General features: G+C 36.6%; 1 protein-coding gene across 2 annotated transcripts in view; it reads left to right on the top strand.

Annotated features, from left to right (window-relative positions):
* FAAH2 (fatty acid amide hydrolase 2) overlaps positions 1 to 25,970 on the top strand; it is a 191,875-nt gene that overhangs the window by 8,594 nt on the left and 157,311 nt on the right. For both annotated transcript variants that reach the window (XM_045512845.2, XM_010949977.3), the window contains exon 3: positions 24,609 to 24,745. In XM_045512845.2, coding sequence (XP_045368801.1) covers positions 24,609 to 24,745 — 137 coding nt within the window. The remainder of the gene's footprint in view (positions 1 to 24,608; positions 24,746 to 25,970) is intronic.

Raw genomic sequence — 25,970 nt, 5'->3', positions numbered from 1 at the left:
AATTCAGCACTTCCTACCCTTTGTTGAGCATTTATATTTATATAATCTGCCTCCTCCTGCCCTCTATTGACTGTAACATCTTTGATAGTAAGGAATGAATTTCATTGGATTTTACATATGTAATATCCATAACAAGGCCTGAAACTTGGTAGACATCATCATCAAATGCTTACAAAATAAGTGAGCCTTTGGTTCTAATAAGAGAACCTTTCTTTCACCCCACATTTTCCAATGTAGATTTTGTATAGTAGAAGGTATTTTTTAAAGGTATTATATGTGGAACTTCTAGATCTCAGTTGCCAAGTAAACCTTTTTAGGGAGCTATGAGGTATTAAAGGGATAAAACTTGGATTTGTTTCCTGTGTCATTCTACGCACTGTCTAGAACAATTCTTATTGTATCATGACATAAGGTGGCATTTCCCAGATCTCCATCATTCATATACCATCTTTAGGATTTCTGTCTTGTTTGCACAGCAACTCTGTTGTTGTTAACTAATATACTTAATAAAACTGAATCACTTATTTTATATGTCAATCATTTTAAATGAAAATGTATATTACTACAAAAACTTGAAAACTACTATCACATGACACAGACAGTTACTGTATATTGACCTAAAACAGATAGCCAGATATTTCTCCAGCAAAGGTGAATTTATTTGGGATCAGGAAAAAATTGCAATTCAAGGTCTGCAACCATGGGGAGCCAAGTGCAAGTTCCTCACTTGGCAAGGGAAAGAGAAAACACTTTTATAGAGAGGAAAAGGGAGTTTGGAGGGCTATAGTAAGCAAAGAGTCTGTGGCTTATTTTTGGCTGAGTACTTGCCAGGAAGAAGAGTCTTTCATCTTACTGTTGGGCTCTACTGTGGTTGCAGAGCATGAGAACTCCCCATTTTAGTCTCCCTATTCTATTTGATTAATGTTTATTATTTTTATATGTATATAAAATTTTAAAAGTCACATTGTGAAATTATAAACATTTAAAACACATTTATGAACTACAAGCAGTACATCAAATTGATTTGCATTATACTAGTTACTTCGCTATAGATGTGAATACTGTGACCCAGAGAAGTTATTTTCCTAGGGTCATACAGCTATTATGTGACAGAGCAATGATCCAAATATACAGCCAATATACAGCCAAAAAAAAAAAAAAAAAAAAAAAGGAAGTACATAAAGTCTTTCTGTTCTAGGAATTCTTCCTAGCCCTTTTCCTTTTTCTATGGACTGGTCCTATGTTCTAACACATTCAGCAGCTCTTCATCCCAGAAATATTTCCCCAGATTTTGCACTGGGTTTTTATTTGAAATGTAGTTTGGGGTTCATTTACTGATAGAATATGTCTTTAAATATTTGAGAAAGAGAAGGACCCCAATTCTGCTATTTTTATTTCTCTATTACCTTTTAAAGAGTGATTCATAAGGAGAGAGGTCTTTTGTTTCAGGGCTTGTTTCTGTGTGGATACTATTAAAATTTTGACAGATTTAAATTGTCCTTGTGGAAAGTGATGATTTGGACCTATGAACAGGAGACTGTAGAGGTTGCTGGTGGGTGGATTGGAGGAGCAGGGCAGGACAGTGGCTATCAGAGACTGAAGATATGGAGAGAGATAAGACATGGATGCCTCTAGGAGAGATGTTCAGAAATAATTTTATGAAGTTTATTTGTCCTATGTGTAACATCAGTGTTTATTCCTATCTTAAAACACTCAAAATTGCTTTATTACCCTAATTATGTTTCTACTGTACTTGAAATAAGAATATTTGCAGTAAAGTGAAAAAAAAATATATGTAAGACATCTAGCATAGAACCTTAAATCAATCACTCCATGTTAGCAATTGCTCTTGTTATGGTTGTTATTACAAGAGAAGCTCAGTAAGTGGATCTGACCTTATGGTTATACAGTTTTACTGTATTACTATTCTTCATTTACTTGGCACTAAAACTTATTCTTAGGGCAGTTCAGTGATTAAAGTCACACAGCTATGAAATAGGAGGAGGGAATATAAACTATAATTCTGCTGGTTCCTAGCTTCCTCTTTCTACTCTTAACTGATCAGAAAATGTTCATCATTTTATCACCTTCTTCCCAAACTTGTTCTTCTACCCAGTCACACAAGTAAGACACCTGACTATAACAGTGGGCTCCAACTTCTTCCCTCCTTTCCAAAGTCTATCACTCAACCCTAATTAATTTAAAAGTTTTGCTAGCTCTTTTTCTTATTTCCCATTATGCCAACATTCTCTGTTCTTTTATATTCTACTCTTTTGTAATATTGGACTACTCTATTTCCCCTGACTTATTGTGCTCTCTCCTATCTCCATAACTTTACATATGTTGTTCCTTCTCACTGGAATATCTTCCCTTTCCCCACCTCTTCTATATTTGGCTGACAATATTTTAGAGCCCAGGTTAGGTCTCAGTTCCACTTTATTTCATCATCTTAGCCTGTTTGAAGCATCTACATTTGCGCTCCAAGAGCACATTGTGTACTTGTCACAATTGTTTCATTCAGGGTCCAGAAACCACACTATTTTAACAAAGAATGTAAATATGGAATTGTTGAAATAGATGTTTAAGAATGAAAAAATAAGGAGACGGAGAAGATGGCGGAGTAGAAGGACGCTCGCAGGTCACCTTCTCCCACAAATACACCAAGACCCACATCTACAGACTCACTCAGCCAACCAGAGCACCTGTGGACTTCTGAGAGAACATCACCCTCTTCAAATGATAAAGACGCCAAAAATCTGGTAGGAGGAAAGGAAAAAAAGAAAGAACAAAAGGCAAAGCAGCGTGGGACGGGTCCCGCGGGGAGGGAGCGGCAAAGGAGGACTGGCGCTCGCTGGCTGGGTCTCCCCTCTCCAACTGAGAGGCCAGCGGGACGGAGGGGGAGCCTCCGAGGCTCGGATCCGTACAGAGCAGCCCTTGACTAACAGAACTAAGTCAAACGGGCACAGAGCGTCCCCCCAACACCCAGCCTGAGACGCGGCCAGCAGCTGCGGGCAGGGCCAGGCTGCCCAAGCCGGGTGGAGGACGGGGGCGGCTGCACGGAGGCAGCCCTGGGGGAACGAAAGGGGCTGCGCGCCGTGGCTGTGGGTGCACAGGGCAGAACAATCTGGGCCCTCCATAAAACAGCAAGGTTGATGTGCTCTCGGGGGAAGGGTGCACACCCCCATCTCTGAAAACCCGCGGAAAGTTTTCGGGGGAAGAGTGGCAGGGCTCAGGCACAGCCGCCATATCCTCCCGCGCTAAGCACCCAGGCGGGGGCTGGGGCGAAACCTGCATCCACACCAAAGGGCTTAGCAGCCTCAGAAGCCAGACTGAGACTTGCCTACAGCCCGGGGCAGATAGGATTCTTCCATCCTGGTCCCTCAGAGAACTTGCTCCACAAAGACAAACAAGGAGCTGGGTTCTGGCTCAGAGCAGGGACAGGGCTGTCCCTCGGTCTTCCCCGAGCCCACCTGTGGAGCGCCGACCAGGGAGGAACGTGCAGCCGCACAGAGCAGCAGAGCCACCGGTGCAGGTAGAGGGAGAGCGCCCCCCCCCCCGCCTTTCGGGCAGGAACACAGCCCCTGACCGAGGTGCTGGGAGGGGGCACGACCCTCCCTCCTACCCGGCCAGTCTGAAACATCTGATTGCGGCATCCGGAGGGGCAGCGACCAGCCCGCCCACAGCAGAGGAGAGCTGAACCTGAGCCAGTGTTAGGAGGAGGCGCAATCGGCTTGCCGACAGGTGCTGGGAGCAGCACAGAAGAGGGCGCCAACGGAAGGCCTCTGAAACAGCAAGCTGAGCTTCCAAAACAGGACAAAGACAGAAAGATTTCACATTAAAAGCACACAGACTCCAGGAGAACACCGACAAACCCCCCCTTTTTTTTTTAAATATGTTTTTACCTGTTCTATTTTCTATTACTCTCTTAATTTTTACTTCTTAATTCATTTCTATTTCTCTTGGGTTTTGATGTCCTGTTATTGATTAGACACAGGTTTCAAATACATCTATTCATCTCCACACCCCCCTTTTTTTTGTAAAGGTTTTAAAAGGACGTCTCAACCTGATTAATACTCTGCTTCAACTCACTCTTCTATTATTCATTATACACTGTTTTCAAACCCTCTTTCTCCCTTCCTTTAAAATTCTTTCTCTCTCTCTTATTTTTTTTCTTTTTTTCCTAAGTTTTATTCCTAAATAGGTATCAGATAGATAAAATCCTTAAGGACCAAAATAAACAACTGATACTTCATAAACCACAGTGCCAGAGAGGTATGAGCAAGATGAAGAAGCAGAAAAACCTTTCCCAATTAAAAGAACAAGAGAAATCCCCTGAAAGAAAGATCAATGAAATAGACATCGATAGCCTACTAGATCAAGATTTCAAAAAAGGAGTGATCAAATTGCTGAAGGAATTAAAAGAGATAGTGTTTAGAGATATAAAATATGTCAAAAATGAAATTGAAGCTATAAAGAAGAGCCAAGTAGAATGGGTAAACTAATTGACAGGGATGAGGAATGATCTAATACCTGAGCTAAGCCGACTAGATAATGCAGAGGAACGAATTAGTGATTTAGAAGACAGGGCAATAGAAAGCACCCATTCAGAAGAACTACAAGATAAGCAAATAAAAAATAATGAAAATAGCATAAGGGACCTATGGGATAATATAAAGCATCCCAATCTTCGCATAATAGGGGTCCCAGAAGGAGAAGAAAGATCAAAGGGGATTGAAAAGGTTTTTGAAGAAATCATGACTGAAAACTTCCCAAACTTAAAGAAGGAATCAGATATCCAAGTACAGGAAGTTCAGAGGGTCCCAAACAGGAAGAACCCAAATAGACCCACACCAAGACATATCATAATCAACATGGCCAGAGTCAAGGATAAAGAAAGGATTCTAAAGGCAGCAAAAGAAAAGCGAAGAATAAGATACAAGGGAACCCCCATAAGGCTCTCAGCTGATTTCTCTACACAAACATACAGGCCAGAAGGGAGTGGCAAGATGTATTCAAAGCCCTGGATGAAAAAAAGATGCAGCCTAGGATCCTTTATCCAGCAAGGCTATCCTTTAGGATAGAAGGAGAAATAAAGAGTTTCACAGACAAAAAAAAATCTACAGGAGTTTAGCAACACTAAACCCATGCTAAAAGAAGTATTGAAAGGTCTATTCTAAATAGAAAAGCAGCAGAATGCTACAGAAATGAGAAACTCACAACTGGAAAGGTGATAACTAATCAATTACAAATAAAGTAAACATGAAATTATAAAAGAAGACATACAAATCACTGAGAGTGGAAGAGGGAGACAGGGAAATATAGAATATTTTTTTCTTTCTTTTTAAAATTTTTTGCACAGTAGGATGGGTTTGAGATCATGTTACTATCAGTTTAATAAAAACAGTTATAGTAATGGGTTAATAGATTTACAAAAAATGGTAAACACAAGCCAAAAACTTACAAGGGAGTCACAAAAATTAAATAAAATCCATGGAAATACAAAGGAAAATTACCAAACTACAGAAGTAAGAAGAAAGGAACAAAGAGGATATACCAATTCAACTGCAAAGATAAGTTCAAAATGGCAATAAACACACATCTATCATTAATTACTGTAAATGTTAATGGACTAACTGCTCCAGTCAAAAGACATAGAGTGGCAGACTAGATAATAAAGCAAGAACCTTCAATATGCTGCATACAAGAGACCCACTTTAGGGAGAAGGACACATATAGATTGAAAGTGAAAGGATGGAAAAGGATATTCCATGCAAATGGAAAAGCCAAAAAAGCAGGTGTTGCAGGACTGATTTCAGACAAAATAGACTTTAAAATAAAGGCCATAAAGAAGGACATTTTATAATGAATAAAGGAGTGATACAAGATGAGGATATTACACTCGTTAATATATATGCACCCAATATAGGAGCACCTAAGTACATACAAGAATTACTAACAGAGATAAAGGGGGATATTGATGGGAATACAATCACAGTTGGAGATTTTAACAATGCATTAACATCACTGGACAGATCTTCCAGACAGAAAATAAACAAGGCAACAGAGAAATTAAATACTACAATAGAAAAACTAGATTTGGTGGATATTTTCAGAGCATTACACCCCCAAAAATTAGGATACATATTGTTTTCAAGTGCACATGGAACATTTTCCAGGATGGATCATGTACTTGGGCACAAAAGAAACCTCAACAATTTTAAGAAGATAGAAATTATCTCAAGCATCTTTACTGACCACAATGCCATGAAACTGGAAATGAACAACAGAGAAACAAAGGAGAAAAAAAGGAAAGCATGGAGATAAAACAATATGTTATTGAAAAAACAATGGATCAATGAGGAAATCAAAGCTGAAATTAAGAAATACCTTGAGACAAATGAGAATGAAAGCACAAACACTCAAAACCTATGGGACACAGCAAAGGCAGTGCTAAGAGGGAAGTTTATAGCGATACAGGCCTTTCTCAAAAAAGAAGAAAAAGCTCAAAGAAACAATTTAACCCATCACCTGAATGAATTAGAAAAAGAAGAACAAAAAGCCCCAAAAAGCAGCAGAAGGAAGGAAATAATAAAGATCAGAGGGGAATTAAATACAATAGAGATTAACAAGACCATAGAGAAAATCAACCAAACCAAAAGGTGGTTTTTTGAAAAAGTAAATAAAATCGACAAACCTCTGGCCAAACTCACAAAGAAGAAAAAAGAGAGAGCACAAATTAGCAAAATAAGAAAGGAAAATGGAGAAATTACAACAAACAAAATAGAAATACATAATATTATACGAGAATATTGTGAAAAACTATATGGAACCAAACTGGATAACCTAGAGGAGATGGACAAGTTTCTGGAAACATACTGTCCACCAAGACTGAATCAAGAAGAATCTGAACACTTGAACAATCCAATCACTAGAAAGGAAATAGAAATAGAAATTAAAAACCTCCCTACAAATAAAAGTCCAGGACCGGACGGCTTCTCTGGGGAATTCTACCAAACATACAAAGAAGAACTCATACCAGTCCTTCTGAAACTGTTCCAGACAATTAAAAATGATGGAATACTCCCAAACTCATTCTATGAAGCTACCATTACCCTGGTACCAAAACTAGACAAAGACACTACAAAAAAAGAGAATTATAGGCCAATATCACTGATGAACATAGACGCCAAAATCCTCACCAAAATTTTAGCAAATAGAATCCAACAACACATAAAAAAGATTATACATCATGACCAAGTGGGGTTCATCCCAGGGACACAAGGCTGGTTCAACATACGCAAATCAATCAATGTAATACATCACATCAACAAGAGAAAGAACAAAAACCACATGATCATCTCAATCGATGCAGAAAAAGCATTTGATAAAATTCAACACCCATTTATGATAAAAAATCTCGCCAAAGTGGGTATAGAGGGAACATATCTCAACATCATAGAAGCTATATATGACAAACCTACAGCCAGCATAGTACTCAACGTTGAAAAACTCAAAAGCTTCCCACTAAAATCTGGGACAAGAAAAGGATGCCCATTATCACCACTCCTATTCAAGTTAGTCCTGGAAGTCCTAGCCACAGCAGTCAGGCAAGAGAAAGAAATAAAAGGGATCCAATTTGGAAAAGAGGAGGTAAAAGTGTCATTATATGCTGATGACATGTTACTATATATAGAAAACCCTAAAAGGTCCACACAAAAGCTACTAGAGCTGACTGAAGAATTCAGCAAGGTAGCAGGTTACAAAATTAACGTTCAAAAATCAGTTGCATTTCTTTACACTAACGATAAATCAACAGAAGAAGAAAGTAAAGAAACAATCCCCTTTAAAATAGCACCCAAAGTAATAAAATATCTGGGAATAAATCTAACCAAGGAGGTGAAAGAATTATACACAGAAAACTATAAACCATTCATGAAGGAAATTAAAGAAGACTTAAAAAAATGGAAAGATATTCCATGCTCTTGGATTGGAAGAATCAATATTGTTAAAATGGTCACACTGCCCAAGGCAATCTACAGATTTAATGCAATCCCTATCAAACTTCCCAGGACATATTTCACAGAATTAGAACAAATCATAATAAAATTCATATGGAACCATCAAAGACCTAGAATTGCCAAAGCATTACTGAAGAGAAAGAAACAGGCTGGAGGAATAACTCTCCCAGACTTCAGACAATACTATAGAGCTACAGTCATCAAGACAGCATGGTATTGGTACGAAAACAGACATATAGACCAATGGAACAGAATAGAGAGCCCAGAAATGAACCCACAAACTTTTGGTCAACTCATCTTCGACAAAGGAGGCAAGAATATACAATGGAATAAAGACAGTCTCTTCAGCAAATGGTGTTGGGAAAACTGGACAGCAGCATGTTAAACAATGAAGCTAGAACACTCCCTTACACCATATACAAAAATCAACTCAAAATGGATTAAAGACTTAAACATAAGACAAGATACAATAAACCTCCTAGAGGAAAACATAGGCAGAACATTATCTGACATACATCTCAAAAATTTTTTCCTAGAAGAAATAAAAGCAAGAATAAACAAATGGGACCTAATGAAACTTAAAAGCTTCTGCAGAACAAAGGAAACCAGAAGTAAAAGAAGAAGAAAACCTACGGAATGGGAGAAAATTTTTGCAAGTGAAACTGACAAAGGCTTGATCTCCAGAATATATAAGCAGCTCATACGACTCAATAAGAAAAAAGTAAATAACCCAATCCAAAAATGGGCAGAAGACCTAAACAAGCAATTCTCCAAGGAAGACATACAAATGATCAAAAAGCACATGAAAAAATGCTCAATATCACTAATTATCAGAGAAATGGAAATCAAAACTACAATGAGGTATCACCTCACACCATTCAGAATGGCCATCATTCAGTAATCCACAAATGACAAATGCTGCTGAGGCTGTGGAGAAAGGGGAACCCTCCTACACTGCTGGTGGGAATGCAGTTTGGTGCAGCCACTATGGAAAACAGTGTGGAGATTCCTCAAAATTCTTGGAATAGACTTACCATATGACCCAGGAATCCCACTCCTGGGCTTGTATTCAGAAGGAAATCTACTTCAGGATGACACCTGCACCCCAATGTTCATAGCAGCACTATTTACAATAGCCAAAACATGGAAACAGCCTAAATGTCCATCAACAGGTGACTGGATAAAGAAGCGGTAGTATATTTATACAATGGAATACTAGTCAGCCATAAAAACCGACAACATAATGCCATTTGCAGCAACATGGATACTCCTGGAGAATGTTATTCTAAGTGAAGTAAGCCAGAAAGAGAAAGAAAAATACCATATGAGATCGCTCATATGTGGAATCTAAAAAACAAAAAGAAAAAGAAAAAACAAACAAACAAAAACAAAGCGTAAATACAGGATAGAAATAGACTCACAGACAGAGTATACAGACTTGTGGTTACCGGGGGGTGGAGGGTGGGAAGGGATAGCCTTTCAAATTTGTAGAATAGATAAACAAGATTACACTGTATAGCACAGGGAAATATACACGAAATGTTATGATAACTCACAGAGAAAAAAATGTGACAATGAGTGTGTATATGTCCATGAATGACTGAAAAATTGTGCTGAACACTGGAATTTGACACAGTGTAAAATAATTTTAAATCAATAAAAAATGTTAAAAAATAAATAAAAAAATAAAACCATCTCATCACACACACACACACACACACACACACAAAAAGAATGAGAAAACAAAACCATAGCACTAGAATAACAGAGAAATAATGACTGCAGTAACCAACTGCCACCGCTGAGTCTGAGAGAAGAAAGGAAAGAGATTGGGATTATTAGAACCTTAGAAACTCAAAGGAGATGCCTACAGAACTTGGACTCATACGTATGTGAATAGGGTGCTGCCTGGCTGCTGCTGCTATCTCAGAAGCTTAGAGAAGAAACCTTGTAGAGCTGTGGTTCCAATCTGTGAGGAGCAGTTGCCAGCTGACTGATAATGGTACTTCTGAGCAGGTGTAGTAAGGCTGGTTCTATAGTGTGGAAAGAAATAGAAAGCTGGAATCAACTATGTTGCCTGGATTAAAGGCCATTGTTTAGGTAATGTTGTCAGGAGCAGCAAACAAAGTGGAGGTACCAAATCTCTTCACTTTTTGCCTTGCTTTCCAGCCTCTAGGGCACTGTATTTGAAGAATCGAAGAAGACACCAGTTGGCAAAAGAAAACTTAGTTTTAACTTAGGAAAACTTTCCCATCACAAAGTGAGGGTATTGAATGCTTGGTTTGGGGCTGAGAGATGGTAGTATAATAACTGATTCAACTCTACAGTGACGCTGTGGTCTTAATTGTCTCATCTACTAGACTGAACTTCTCAATGGCAGGAACCATAAGTGATTCACCTTGATATTCTCAATGTCTTGCACATGTTCTGACATAATTGTTCTTAATTAAATGATGCATTTAGGTGTTTTCTTAGGCTATGCTCATGTTTTAACTTAAAATGAGGCTTCCTCTTAAGCCCTGCAAACTGCCACATTTCCAAGTCCTTCTGAACTATGACTTACAGTCCACAGTTTCTCTTCCTTGTCTGGAAAAGTACAGATATCCTACTAGTTTTAGGCCTTGCTCTTTAGAGCATATATGGTCATGCATTCCAGCCAATAGATACATTCTTTCCAAACATTGCACAACATTGAAGATGGTCAAGGCAAGCTTGCTGGGAAGCCTAGAATCCAGAGATCATAAGGCTAGCAAAAATGCATACTTATGGAGTCACACAGACCCAAGTTGGAATCCTTCTGTTATTTAGTAGTTGTATGGCCTTAACCGTGTTTCTGAACCTCTCTGAGTCTTTGTTTCATTCTTTATAAAATGGAAAAATAATATAGACCCTTAAGATATATAGTTTTATGAAATTAAATGTTTATAAAACACCTGACACTTTCTCTCCTTTATCCAACAAACAATTGTTGAATTCCTTCTGTGTGCCTGACATTGTGCTAGATGTTAGGGAATACAAAGGTGAACAAAATGCAACCCCTGGCCTCTTTCACCTGACAGTCAAGTGGTTGAGCCATAAAAATAACTATTGTTTACAGCACAATGGGATTAAGGCTCTAATAGGATCAGAAGAGGATACTGTAGAAGCATAGAAGAGGTGTACCTATCCAGGACTCTGATCTTTTGTTTCTCTTCCTTCTGCTAAACTTGGTCTTAATTTGTTTTCATTTTTCTACTTCCATTAGGTTTAAAGTTACATTACTGATTTGAGATCTCTTTTTTATTTCTTTTTTAAAAATATTTTTATTGAAGTATAGTCAGCTTACAATGCTGTGTCAATTTCTGGTGTACAGCACAATTCTTCAGTCATATAGGAACATGCACATATTCATTTTCATATTGATTTTCACCATAAGTTACAAGACATTGAATATAGTTGCCTGTGCTATCCAGTATAAACTTGTTTATCTTTTTATATATAGTAGTTAGTATCTGCAAATCTCAAACTCCAAATTTATCCCTTCTTACCCCTTTCCCCCTGGTAACCATAAATCTGTTTTCTATGTCTGTGAGTCTGTTTCTGTTTTGTAAATAAGTTTGTTTGCCTTTTCTTTCTTTTTCTTTTCTTTTTTAGATTTCACATATAAGTGATGTCGTATGTTGTTTTTCTTTCTCTTTCTGGCTTATTTAACTTAGAATGACATTCCCCAGACCCATCAGTGTTGCTGCAAATGGCATGATTTTATTATTTTTAATGGCTGAGTAGTATTCCAGTGTATTAGGATACCACAGCTTCTTTATCCAGTCACCTGTCAATGGGCATTTAGATTGTTTCCATGTCTTGGATATTGTAAATAGTGCTTATATGTACATTGGGGTACATGCATCTTTTTGAATTAAGGTTCCCTCTGGATATAAGGCCAGGAGTGGGATTGCTGGGTCATATGGTAAGTCTATTTTTAGTCTTTTGAGGAATCCCCATATTGTTTTCTATAATGGCTTCACCAAACTACATTCCCACCAACAGTGTAGGAGGGTTCCCTTTTCTCCACACCCTCTCCATTTTTTATTGTTTGTGGATTTGAATGATGGCCATTCTGACTGGTGTAAGGTGATACCTCATTATAGTTTTGATTTGCATTTCTCTGATAATTAGTGATATTGAGCATTTTTTTCATGTGATGTGCCTTTTGGTCATTTGTATGTCTTCTTTGGAGAATTGCTTGTTTAGGTCTTCTGCCCATTTTTGGATTGGTTGATTTTTTTTGTTATTAAGTTGTATGAGCTGTTTATATATTCTGGAAATTAAGCCCTTGTTAGTTTCTTTATCTTTTGTGTATATATGTTTAGGTGCTATGAACATGAGTGCATATATATTTACAATTGTTATATCAACTTTGTGGATAATGACTTTTTTATCTTGTTACACTTTTTGATAAAAAGTGTGTTTTATTTAAGTATAACTATTCGTGTTCTCTTCTGTTTTCCATTTGCATGGTATATCCTTTTCTTTCCTCTCTGTTTTAGCCTGTGTGTGTCTTTAAGTTAATATTAGTATCCTATAGGCAGAATTTAGTTGGGTTTTCTTTTGTTTTTTCCCCCTCAGTCATTCTGTTTTCTGATTGGATACTTTAATCCATTTAAATTTAAAATAATTATTGATAGATAAGAATTTAGCATTGTCATCTTGTATATTTTTTTCTAACAATTTCATATTTCTATTTCCCTTCTATCTTCTCTTGCTATCTTCTTTTGCAATATGGTAATATTCTTTAGCAGTATGCAGTGAATTATTTTTCTGTATCTTTATCAGCTTTTTGCTTTGTGGTTACTATGAAGCTTACATAAAACATCACTTAATTGCAACTGGCTAATTTAGATTGATAATGCATTTTATCACATACAAATCTTTACCCTTTTACTCCCTATTCCACATTTTGTGTTTATCATGTTTCAATTTATAACATCATATATTACATATATATTACAAATTATTGGACTTACAATAATTTTTAACATATCTTCCTTTTAAACTTTATACTAGAGGTAAATGACGTATACACCTTCATAACATTGTGACAGTATTCTTAATTTGACTATATGCATATCTCTACAATTGAGTTTTATACTTTCTTTCTTTAAAATCTTATTGATTTATAATCATTTTACAATGCTGTGTCAAATTCCAGTGTAGAGCACAATTTTTCAGTTATACATGAACATATATATATTCACTGTCACATTTTTTTCTCTGTGAGCTACCATAAGATCTTGTATATATTTCCCTGTGCTATACAGTATAATCTTGTTTATCTATTCTACATTTTGAAATCCCAGTCTATCCCTTCTCACCCCCCACCCCCTTGGCAACCACAAGTTTGTATTCTATGTCTATGAGTCTATTTCTCTTTTGTATTTATGCTTTGTTTGTTGTTTTGTTATTATTATTATTATTATTAGATTCCACATATGAGCAATATCATATGATATTTTTCTTTCTCTTTCTGGCTTACTTCTTTACACTGACATTCTCCAGCAGAATCTATGTTGCTGCAAATGGTGTTATATTGTCAGTTGTTATGGCTGAGTAGTATTCCATTGTATAAATATACAACTTTTTCGTTATCCAGTCATCTGTTGATGGACGTTTAAGTTATTTCCATGTCTTGGCTATCGTAAATAATTCTGCTATGAACATTGGGGTGCAGGTGTCATTTTGAAGTAGGGTTCCTTCTGGATAGATGCCCAGGAGCAGGATTCCTGGGTCACACAGAATGTCTATTCGCAGTCTTTTGAGGAATCTCCATACTGTTTTATACAGTGGCTGTACCAAACTGCATTCCCAGCAGCAGTGTAGGAGGGTCCCCTTTTCTCCACAGCCTCTCCACCATTTGTCATTTGTGGACTTTTGAATGATGACCATTCTGACTGGTGTGAGGTGATACCTCACTGTAGTTTTGATTTGCATTTCTCTGCTAATTAGTGAAATTGAGCATTTTTTCATGTGCCTATAGATCATTTGTATTTCTTCCTTGGAGAATTGCTTGTTTAGGTCTTCTGCCTATTTTTGGATTGGGTTTTTTTTTTTCTTATTAAGTCATATGAGCTGCTTATATATTCTGGAGATCAAGCCTTTGTTCATTTCATCATTTGCAAAAATTGTCTCCCATTGGGTAGGTTGTCTTTTTGTTTTAATTATGGTTTACTTTGTTGTGCAGAAATTTGTAAGTTTCATTAGGTCCCATTTATTTATTCTTGCTTTTATATCTATTGCTAAGGTAGACTGCCCTAGGAGAGCATTTTTGAGATGTCTGTCTGATAATGTTTTGCCTATATTTTCTTCTGGGAAGTTTATTTTATTTTGTCTTATGTTTAAGCCTTTCCTCCATTTTGAGATTATTTTTTGATATGGTATAAGGGAGTGTTCTAGCTTCATAGTTTTACATGCTGCTGTCCAGTTTTCCCAACAGCATTTGCTGAAGAGACTGTCTTTATTCCATTGTATATTCTTGCTTTCTTTGTTGAAGATTAGTTAACTAAAAGTTTGTGGGTTTATTTCTGGGATCTCTATTCTGTTCCATTGGTCTATATGTCTGTTTTGGTACCAATACCATGCTGACTTGATGGCTGAGCTCTATAGTATTGTCTGAAGTCTGGGAGAGTTATTCCTCCAGCCTCTTTCTTTCTCTTCAGTAATGCTTTGACAATTCTAAGTCTTTGATGGTTCCATATAAATTTTATTATGATTTGTTCTAGTTCTGTGAAACATGTCCTGGGTAATTTGATAGGGATTGCATTAAATCTGTAGATTGCCTTGGGCAGTGTGACCAATTTAACAATACTGATTCTTCCAATCCAAGAGCATGGGATATCTTTCCATTTTTTAAAGTCTTCTTTAATTTCCTTCATCAATGGTTTATAGTTTTCCGTGTATAATTCTTTCACCTCCTTGGTTAGATTTATTCCTAGTTATTTTATTATTTTGGGTGCTATTTTAAAGGGGATTGTTTTTTACATTCTTTTTCTGTTGATTCATAAATAGTGTAAAGAAATGCAACTGATTTTTTAATGTTAATCTTGTATCTTGCTAACTTGCTGAATTCTTTGATTAGTTCTAGAAGTTTTTGTGTGGACCTTTTAGGGTTTTCTATATATAGTATCATGTCATCTGCATATAGTGACACTTTTACCTCTTGTTTTCTAATTTGGATATCTTTTATTTCTCTCTCTTGCCTGATTGCTGAGGCTAGGACTTCCAAGACTATGTTAAATAGGCGTGGTGATATTGGGCATCCTTGTCTTGTCCCAGATCTTAGTGGGAAGCTTTTGAGTTTTTCACCATTAAGTGTTATGTTGGCTGTGGGTTTGTCATATATAGCTTGTATTATGTTGAGATGTGTTCCCTCTATACCCACTTTGGATAGGGTGTTGAATTTTATCAAAAGCTTTTTCTGCATCTATTGAGATGATCATGTGTTTTTGGTTTTTGGTTTTGTTTTCTCCTCTTGATGTGATCTATTACATTGATCGATTTGTGTATGACACAACACCCTTTTGTCCCTGGGATGAACCCCACTTTGTCATGATGTATAATCTTCTTTATGTGCTGTTGGATTGTATTTGCTAATATTTTGGTGAGTATTTTTGCATCTATGTTCATCAGTGATATTGGCCTATAATTGTCTTTTTTGGTAGTGTCTTTGCCTCATGTTGGTATCAGGGTGATGGTGGCTTCATAGAATGAGTTTGGGTGTATTTCCTCCTTGTCAGTCTTCTGGAAGAGTTTGAGAAGGACTGATATGAGTTCTTCTTTGCATGTTTGGTAGAATTCCCTGGTGAAGCTGTCTGGTCCTGGACTTTTATTTGTAGGGAGGTTTTTTTTTATTGCTAATTCAATTTCATTTCTAGTAATTGGTTTGTTCAAGTGTTCAGTTTCTTCTTGATTCAGTCTTGATGGACTGTAAGTTTCCAGAGATTTGTCCATCTCTTCTAGGTTATCCAGTTTGGTTCCATATAGTTCATCGACGTATTCTTGTATAACATTCTGTATTTCTATGTTATTTGTTGTAATTTCTCCATTTTCCTTTCTTATTTTGCTTATTTGTGCTCTGTCTTTTTTCATGTTTGTGAGTTTGGGCAGGGTTTTGTCAACTTTATTTCCATTTTCAAAAAACCAGCTTTTGTTTTGATTGATTTTTTGTATGTTTTTTTAAGATTATATTTTATTTATTTCCTTCCTGATCTTTATAATTTCCTTCCTTCTGCTGAATTTTGGGGTTCTCTTCTCTTCTTTTTCTAATTCTTTTAGCTAGTGAGTTAGATTGTGTATTTGAGATAGTTCTGCTTTTTTGAGGAAGGCCTGCATTGCTATAAACTTCCCTCAGAGCACTGCCTTTGCTGTGTCCCATAAATTTTGTGTGGTTTTGCTTTCATTTTCATTTGTCTCAAGGTTTTTTTTTTTTTATTTCAGCTTTGATTTCCTCATTAACACGTTTTTTTTTAATAGCATATGGTTTAATATTCATGCTTTCCATTTTTTCTCCTTTGTTTCTGTAATTGATTAGTAGTTTCATGGCATTGTGGTCAGTATAGATTCTTGAGATAATTTTTACCTTCCTAAATTGTTGAGGTTTCTTTTTGCCCAAGTACATGATCAATCCTGGAAAATGTTCCATGTGCACTTGAAAAGAATGTAAATCGTATTTTTTGGGGGGAGTGTAATGCTCTGAAAATATCCACCAAATCTAATTTTTCTATTGTATTATTTAATTTCTCTGTTGCCTTATTTATTTTCTGTCAACAAGATCTGTCTAGTGACATTAATGCACTGTTAAAATCTCCGACTATGATCGTGTTCCCATCAATATCCCCCTTTATCTTTGTTAGTAATTGTTTTATGTATTTAGGTGCTCCTATATTGGGTGCATATAGATTAATGTGTGTAATATCCTCATCTTGTATTGCTCCTTTAATCATTATAAAATGTCCTTCTTTATCTTTCTTTATGGCCTTTGTTTTAAAGTCTGTTTTGTCTCAAATCAGTACTGCTCACCTGGTTTTTCGGCTTTTCCATTTGCATGGAACATCCTTTTCCATCCTTTCACTCTCAATATATATGTGTCCTTGTCCCTAAAGTGTGTCTCTTGTATGCAGCATATTGAACATTGTTGCTTTATTATCCAGTCTGCCACTCTGTGTCTTTCGACTGGAGCATGTAGTCCATTAACAATTACAGTAATTAGTGATCAATGTGTGTTTATTGCCATTTTGAACTTATTTTTGCAGTTGATTTGGTATTTCCTCTTTGTTCCTTTCTTCTTCCTTTTGTGGTTTAGTAGTTTTCCTTTGTATTATCATGGATTTTATTTCGTTCTTGTGACTCCCGTGTAATTTTTTGGCTTGTGGTTACCCTTTATTCTAAGTCTACTAGCCCATTACTATAAGTGTTTTTATTAAACCAATTGTAACATGATCTCAAACCCATCCTACGGAGAACAAAAAAATTTAAAAAGAATGAAAAAAATTCTGTATTTTCCTGCCTCCCTCTCCCACTCTCAATGATTTAGATGTCTTCTTTTACAATTTCGTGCTTAATTTATTTGTAATTCATGAGTTATCACCTTTCTAGTTGTCAGTTTCTCATTTCTGTAGCATCTTGCTGCTTTTGTATTTTGACTAGACCTTTCAGTATTTCTTTTAGCATGAGTTTAGTGTTGCTAAACTCTTGTAGTTTTTGCTTGTCTATGAAATTCTTTATCTCTCCTTCTATCCTAAAGGATATCCTTGCTGGATACAGTATCCTAGGCTGCATCTTTTTTTCATTCAGGACTTTGAATATATCTTGCCACTCCATTCTGTCCTGTAGTGTTTTTGTAGAGAAATCAGCTGAGAGTCTTATGCAGGTGCCCTTGTAACTCAGTCTTTGCTTTTTTTTTTGGCTGCCTTTTGGATCATTTCTTAATCCTTAACTCTGGCCATCTTGATTATGATATGTCTTGGTGTGGGTCTATTTGGGTTCTTCTTGTTTGGGACCCTCTGAGCTTTCTGTACTTGTATATCTGATTCCTCTTTAAGTTTGGGATGTTTTCAATCATGATTCCTTCCAAAACCTTTTCAATCCCCTTTGATCTTTCTTCCCCTTCTGGGACCCCTATTATGCGAATATTGGCACACTTTATATTATCCCATAGGTCCCTTATATTGTTTTCATTTGTTTTTATTTGTTTATCTTGTATGTATTCTGATTGTGTGCTTTCTGTTGTCCTGTCTACTAGGTCAGTTATTTGTTCCTCTCCATTATCTTGTCTGCCTGCACAGCCTTTTGATCAGTTCTCATCTCAGCCAATGTGTTTACCAGTTCTACTCGGCTCTTCTTTATATCTTCCATTTCATTTTTGACATATTTTATATCTCCAAACACTATCTCTTTTAATTCATTCAGTACTTTTATTGCTCCTTTTTTGAAATCTTCATCTAGTAGGAAATCGATGTCTATTTCATTGATCATTCTTTCAGGGAATTCCTCTTGTTCTTTTAATTGGGAATGGTTTCTCTGCTTCTTCGTCTTGTTTATAGCTCTCTGGGACTATGGCTTATGGAGTATCAGTTATCTATTTTGGTCCCTAAGGAGTTTATTTATTTATCTATCTAATGCCTATGTCGGAATAAAACTTAAAGAAAAAGAGAGTGAGAGAGAAAGAATTTTAAAAGAAGGGAGAAGAAAACGCTTGTGAACAGTGAATAGTCAATTATAGAAGAGCAATTTGAATGAGACTAGCAACCGAGTTGAGACGTCTATTTAAAAACCCTTAAAAAGGAGGAAAAAAGATCAAAAAACAATATTTGAAGCTTCTGTTTAATCAATAGCAGGAGATCAAAACCAAAAGAAATGAAAATGAAATCAGGTGGATTTTTAAAAATAATAGTAATATAACTACTTTAAAAGAAAAATTTAAAAGGAATTAAAACTAGACACATATACAATTGTTTAGAAAGTAGAAATTAAAAAGGTAATACAAAATAGAACAGATAGTAAAAGATAAAATAAAGATAGAATTTTGAAAGAAGGGAGGAAAAAAATTTTGAAAACAGTCTATAATGAATAATAGAAGAGCAAGTTGAAGCAGAATAGCAATCGGTTTGAGACGTCTTTTAGAAACCTTTAAAAAAGTAGAAAAGAGGGAAAAATGTATTTGAAACCTCTGTATAATGAATAACAGGACATCAAAACCAAGATAAATAAAAATAAAATGACATGGTTTTTTAAAAATAATAATATTTCAAAAAAAAAATAAAAGGTATTAAAATTGGGAGCACACATAATTGTTTAAAAAGTAAAAATTAAAAAGATATTAGAAAATAGAACAGGTAAAAATAGATTAAAATACTGGGGGGGCGGTTTTCTCATGATTATGTGCTCTTAATGTGAAGTCTTTTTGTCTTCTCCCTGTTTTGCGAACTCAGCTTGCTGTTTCCAGAGGCCCTCCACTGGCGCTCTTGTTTGTGCTGCTCCCAGTGCCTGTTTGACAAGCAGATTGTGCCCCCTCCTAACACTGGGTCAGGTGCAGCTCTCCTTTGTTGTGGGCGGGCTGGTCACTGCCCCACACGATGCAGCAGTCAAGTGTTGCAGACTGACCCATTAGGACGGCTGGTCGCTCCCCCTCCCAGCACTGTGGTCAGGTGCAGCGTTCCTGCTGGAAAGGTGGGGGGCCACCTGCCGTCTTCTGGTGCCGGTCGCTCTGCAGCTTTGTACTGCTGTGCGCTCTGCCTCGGGTCCATGCTCTGTAGGCAGGCTCAGGGAAGACTGTGGAATAGCCCCGCCCCTCCTCTGGGCCAAAACTCAGCTCCTTGTTTGTCTTGGCAGTGCGAGTTCTCTGAGGGACCAGGACGGAAGGATCCTATCTACCTCGGACTGTAGACAAATGTCTGTCTGGCCTTTGAGGTTTCTAAGCCCTTAGGTGCAGATTCAGGTTTCGCCCCTGCCCCTGCCTGGGTGCTAAGCGCTGGAGGTATGGCGGCTGTGCCTGAGCCCCATCTCTCTTCACCTGAAAACCTTCCGTGGGTTTTCAGAAATGGGTTTATGCACCCTTCCCCCCAGGGCACATCAGCCATGTTGTTTTATGGAGGGCCCAGGTTGTTCTGCCTGTGCAGCCACAACCACAGCATGCAGCTCCCTGCAGTCTCCTGGGGTTGCCTCAGTGCAGCCACGCCAGTCCTCTGCCCAGCTCTGGCAGCCTGTCCTGGCCACAGTTGCCGGCTCTTGACTCGGGCTGGGTGTCTCAGGGACCCTCTGTACCCACTTAGTTCTGTCGGTCAAGGGCTGTTCTGTATAGATTCCAGCCTCAGAGGCTCCTTCTCCATCCTGCTGGCCTCTCCGTTGGAGAGGGGGAGACACAGCAACCGATTGCTATTCCTCCTTTGTTGCTCCCTCCCCACAGGACCTGTCCCACACTGTTTTGCCTTTTCTTCTTTCTTTTTTCCTTTTCTCCTATTAGATTTTTGGCCTCTCTGTCTTTTGAGGAGGACGATGTTCTGTCGGAATTCTGCAGGTGCTCTGGTTGGCTGAGTGGTTCCGTGTATGTGAATCTTGGTGTATTTGTGGGAGTGGGTGAGCTACGAGCGTCCTACTACTCTACCATCTTTGCCTCCTCTCTATGTTTTCTTCTTTTATGTTACTACTTATCATCCTTTCATTTGAGCTTCTAGAACTTTATTTAGCATTTCTTTAAAGGCAGTTCTGTGATAAGAAAGTCCCTCATCTTTTGTTTGTCCTGGAAATTCTTTAAGTCTCCCTCATTTTTGATAGACAGCTTTTTTGTGTAAATTATTCTTCCTTCGTAGCTTTCTTTTCTTTTAGGAATTTATATTTATCATCCCAGTCTCTCCAGACCTTTAAAGTTTCTGTTAAAAATTTTACTGATAACCTTATGGCAGTCTCTTGTATGAGATGATTTTTTTCCTCTAGTTTCTTTCAAAAGTTTTCATTGTCTTTGATTTTTTTAGTTTTATAATTGATGTCTATGAAGTTGTCTTTGCATTCAATTTGTAAAGGATTACATGAGTTTCATGTATCTTGATATCCATTTCTCTCCCCAGTTTTGGGAAGTTTTCATCCATTATATTTTTAAAACAATTTTTCTGCCTTTTTCTCCCTCTCTTCTCCTTCTGAGAATTCTACAATATGACTATTATTTGATGGTGTCCCTTAATACAAGTAAGTTTTCTTCACTCTTTTTCAATCTTTTTCTTCATTAACTATGTAATTTCAAATGAACCATCTTCAAGTTCACAGATTCTTTCTTCTGCTGATTGGGTCATCTGTTGATGCTGTCTCTTTCATTTTTTATTTCATTTATTGTGTTCTTCAGATCAATAATAACTGGTACTTTTTCTGATTTTTATCTCTCTATTGAATCTCTCATGTTGCACATGTATTGTTTTCCTGACTTTGTTATTTATGTTGTCTTGTGGCTTACTGGGCTTCCTTAAAACTTTGATTTATTTTTCAGGAAGTTCATAGATCTTCATTTCTTTGTGGTCAGTTCTTGGAAAATTTTTGTTCTTTTGTTGGTGTTATGTTTCTTTGATTTATTTTTTGGTATTTTTGTATTGATATGTGCACATTTGATAGTGTGGCCACCTCTTCCAGACTTTATGGACTGGTGTTGGTGGGTCAAGACCTCCACCTGTGAGTGAATTTGAGAGAGCCACTATGTGGAGCAAGGTGGTTCTGGCTTTTGGGAAAACTCAGTGGCATAGCATCTGTGTGGCTCTGTTAGCTTAGGTTATTGTCAGTGAAGATGCAGGGACCCACAGTGGCTAAGGTTTCAGGTGTCTGCAGTGGTTATAAGGGCTTGTGGGGACATCTTGGGGACAGTGGTTCAGGAAACTATGGCATTGGTATGCCACAGTGGCAATAACTCTTGTGCCTGACACATGGTCACATGCATACCAGACATGAAACCTGGGGCTGGAGTGTGGACACATGTGGACATACAGTTCATCTGAGGTCTAGGTCTCTGGCTAGCCACAGCAGTGTTGGCTCCTGTGCTTGAGACATGGGTGATCATAGATCTATGGATCATAGATCATAGATCATAGATTCACAGGCTGTGGAGCTGGGATTTGGAAGACAAGCACATGCAGAGTGGCCACAGAGCTAGGGTCTGTCATGAGTGTGCATGGGGTAGCCATGGAGTTGGTGTCTGAACTGTGGATGCATATGAAGCACTTCTTTCTATGGGGTCTGAGATGTATGGGTTTGGGAAATTGACAGCCCTGATTTCAGGGTAATACAACAACAGCTATTTTTGGGGGAGGATACAGAAATTACTCCCTCTCTGGTGGGCTCGGGATGATGACAGCTGTTGATTACCTCAGTGGCAAAAGCTCCTGGCATTCCCTGCAGAATAATCTGTTGGGGTCTATGGTGATGAACACAATAGTATTCTCTTCTGTGAAAACTTCAGGGAGTTTGTAGCTATTGTGGCATCTGTTGAGGTCTTCAGCAGAAAAGGCTACTGGAATACTCCATAGAGCAGGCCATTGGGGATGATGTTGGCATCTCCTCCTTGGCTAGTACAGACAAACCCTGCCCTTTATTGTTCCTAGCTGTCTTACCATTCATGCTAATGAGCCAGTATTTCTCAGTAAAGACTACACAAATTCCTCCACAGATTTTCACTAAAATGAGAAAATGCTATTTGTGAGTTCACCTCATATTTTAATACCTTCTGTTTGGAGTTTTATTTTTCTCTTTAACAGGAAGCATTAATAATAACAGAATAATTAACATATTAATGATTTGCATGTTTCAGGCACTGCTATAAGTGTTACACATGTGTTAAATAATTAAATCATATCAACAGTCTTGTGGGATAAACATTAATAGTTTCATTATTCATGTGAGGAAACTGAGTACAGAAAGTAAAGATAATATACCTAAGAAGACACAGTAAATAGTGGAGCTGGGATACAAATCTATGTATTTTAGCTGTGGATTAGTACTATGCAGTATAAATAAACATGAGCCACTCAAGTAAGTGTGAATATACTAGTAGCCATGATTTAAAAAGTAGAAAAGGAATGGGTAAAATTAATTTTAATAATATGTTATTATTTAAGTATGTCAAAATATAATTTCAACATATTGTACTAGTCACTTTTTAAATGCTCAGTAGAAACGTGGCTTACAGATACTGTGTTGGACAGCTCAGATCTAGAGTTTTAAAAAAAGCCAAATTTGGTATAGGCTTTAAAACCAACTAAATTTGGTATAAAATCATGTTTCTGATATTTAGTAGCTGAGTGGTCCTGAGCACAATTTTGAATATCTCATCTCAGAGCCTAACTTTCTTGATATGTAAATTGTGCATAATAATAGTACCTACTTCTCATGATTATTAAGATTGAATGATTGAGAAGTGTTTAGAACAGTGCCTGGCACATATCAATGATTGTTAACTATCATCATCATCATCATCACTTATTATTCTAACACACTCTATAATATACATTTCTTCCTTTTCTGGCAAATTGTCTAAGACATCTGGCAACAATAAATATTACTTATGGACTCTTAATGGTACTTTGCATCAGTTTTCTCACTGCATCCTTACAACCACACTGCTAGGTAGATATCTCAAGTTTACAACTTATGCAACTGAAACTAAGTGAGACAAAAAAACCCTGCATAGATCACAGAAGTAGAAAATGTGAGCTCTAGAATTTTTGTTCAGTTTAAAGGCATAGACTTATTTTTGTGTAAATAGTTTGACAAATTGTTGAAGTAATTATTAAATAACGTTAATACTTCCAGTGAGACAAAAAGTCCTCTATCAGAGTTATCCTTAACTCACATTACAGTTTATTTGAAATATTTAAAATTCCTTTTTTCAAAAGCTAATTTTGAGACACTGAGATATTTAAGATGACAGTGCATAATTTAGTGATTGTATTACCATACATACTCAAATTGTTATTTTAGTTATTTTGATTAAATTGTATGTTTCTGAGCATTTCTGTAATATACACTTACTGTAGAATATTTGCAAATTACAAAAAAATGTTTACACATAATCTTAGTACCGTGAGTGTTTATTCACTGTTAGAACTTGTTTTGTTTACAGGAAGGTAATATGTCATGTACAATGCATGTAATGTGAATTTTTCTCACATTAAGTTTAAATTAGAAGTATAACATTGCACCCTTCTTTTTCATTTAAATTAAATAATTTATATCATAATAATTGCCAAAGAGCAGTACAAATTTTAAGAAACACCATTATCATTGACTTACAGTTGTCCATAATAGATATCTATATTAATTTATTTGGTGGTAGTCATGTTGCTTTCACACTATTTCCAGTATAAATAATTGTGCACTGACTATCTTTTTGTATGTATTTTTGTTAGTATGTTGGATTATTGTACTTTTGACACATTTTTAAAGGGAGAATAACTGGCTCAAAGGGTCAGCTTTATAAGGCTCTTGAGAAGTACATTAATTTCAAAATGTCAAGCTATGTCCTTTTAGTAAAGTTGAGCAGATGGCTACTTTCTGTGGTTTATTTGGCTCTATTTCATTTTTTAGGTTTGAGGCGGCTAAGAAGGAGGCTCGTGCTATAGATAAAAAGCTTGCAGAGAATCAGGAAGATGAAGCCACCCTGGAAAAGAAATGGCCCTTCCTTGGGGTTCCTTTAACAGTCAAGGAAGCTTTCCAGCTAAAAGGTATTGTTCCTTGTATTTTCATCCTTTAGATAAATGAGCTGAACTCACAAATAGCATACATTTTCTGAACTTATAAACTGAAAAGGAGATTATTAAAGTGAAATGTTAATGTAACCTTCTTCATCAGTTTTTAAAAAATGTTTTTTATTGAAATAAGGGGAAATATTCTGGAAATTCCGTTGAGAAGAGAGACAATAATGACCATCATCTGTTAGACCTGTAGAGCGTATAAGGAACTATACTCAGTGCCCATTAAACTTCAAAGAAGACTATAAGAATAGTATTGTTACCTCATTTTTCAAAGAAATACATGGAGACTTGTGAACCTAAAGTAGCTTTACTAAAGCCAAGCTGTGACTCTGATAATAGCCTGTTTTCTCTCTATAATGCAATTCATATTTTATACCTTCTGTACCTCCTGGCTAGCCTCAAAAGTAAATTAAAATCCCAGATGCTTGGAAATTAAACAACATACTTCTAAATAACTGTTCAACTGATCAATAAAAAAATTGAAAGGGAACTTTTGAACTGACAGGAAACAAAAGTACAGTAAAACAAAACTTATGTGATGCAGCTAAAGAAGTTCTTAGAGGGAAATTTGTATCTTTGGGTGAGTATAATTGAATGAAAGAAATATTTTAAATTAATAGCCTAAGTTTCCACCTTACCAAACTAAAAAAAGGAGTACAAACTAAACCTAAGACAAATAGGAAGGAATCAATAAAGATTAGAGTGGAAATCAGTGAGGTAGAAAACAACAACACAATAGATAAAATCACTGAAATCAAGTTTGTTTAAAAATATCAATAAAATTGAGAAATTAACCAAAGGAGGAAGAAAATAAAAATTAATAAAATCAAGAAATAAATAGGTGGCATGAGTACAAATTTTAATTGTGTTAAAGAGATTATAAATTAATAGGAAAAACTTCATGTAAACAAATTATATAATGCAAGTGAAATGAAAAGATTCCTAGAGAGACACAAAAAAACCCAAAAAATGACTCAAGAGAAAAAGGAAAATATGAATAGACATATGGCAAGTAAAGAGATTGAATTAGTACTTGAAAATCTCCTCACAAAGAAAAGCCCATACTCAGATGACTTTACTAGCAAATTCTATTACATATTTAATGAAGACATAATGCAGAATACTTCAAAAAGTCTTCTAGAAAATGAAAGATGTGGGTACGGAACAAAACATAAATGTGTAGACATATATCCCT

The sequence above is a fragment of the Camelus bactrianus genome, chromosome X (assembly GCF_048773025.1).
Source record: "Camelus bactrianus isolate YW-2024 breed Bactrian camel chromosome X, ASM4877302v1, whole genome shotgun sequence".
NCBI lineage: Eukaryota > Metazoa > Chordata > Mammalia > Artiodactyla > Camelidae > Camelus > Camelus bactrianus.
The sequence above is the reverse complement of the archived record's forward strand: the minus strand, read 5'-3'. Positions and strand labels throughout refer to the sequence as shown.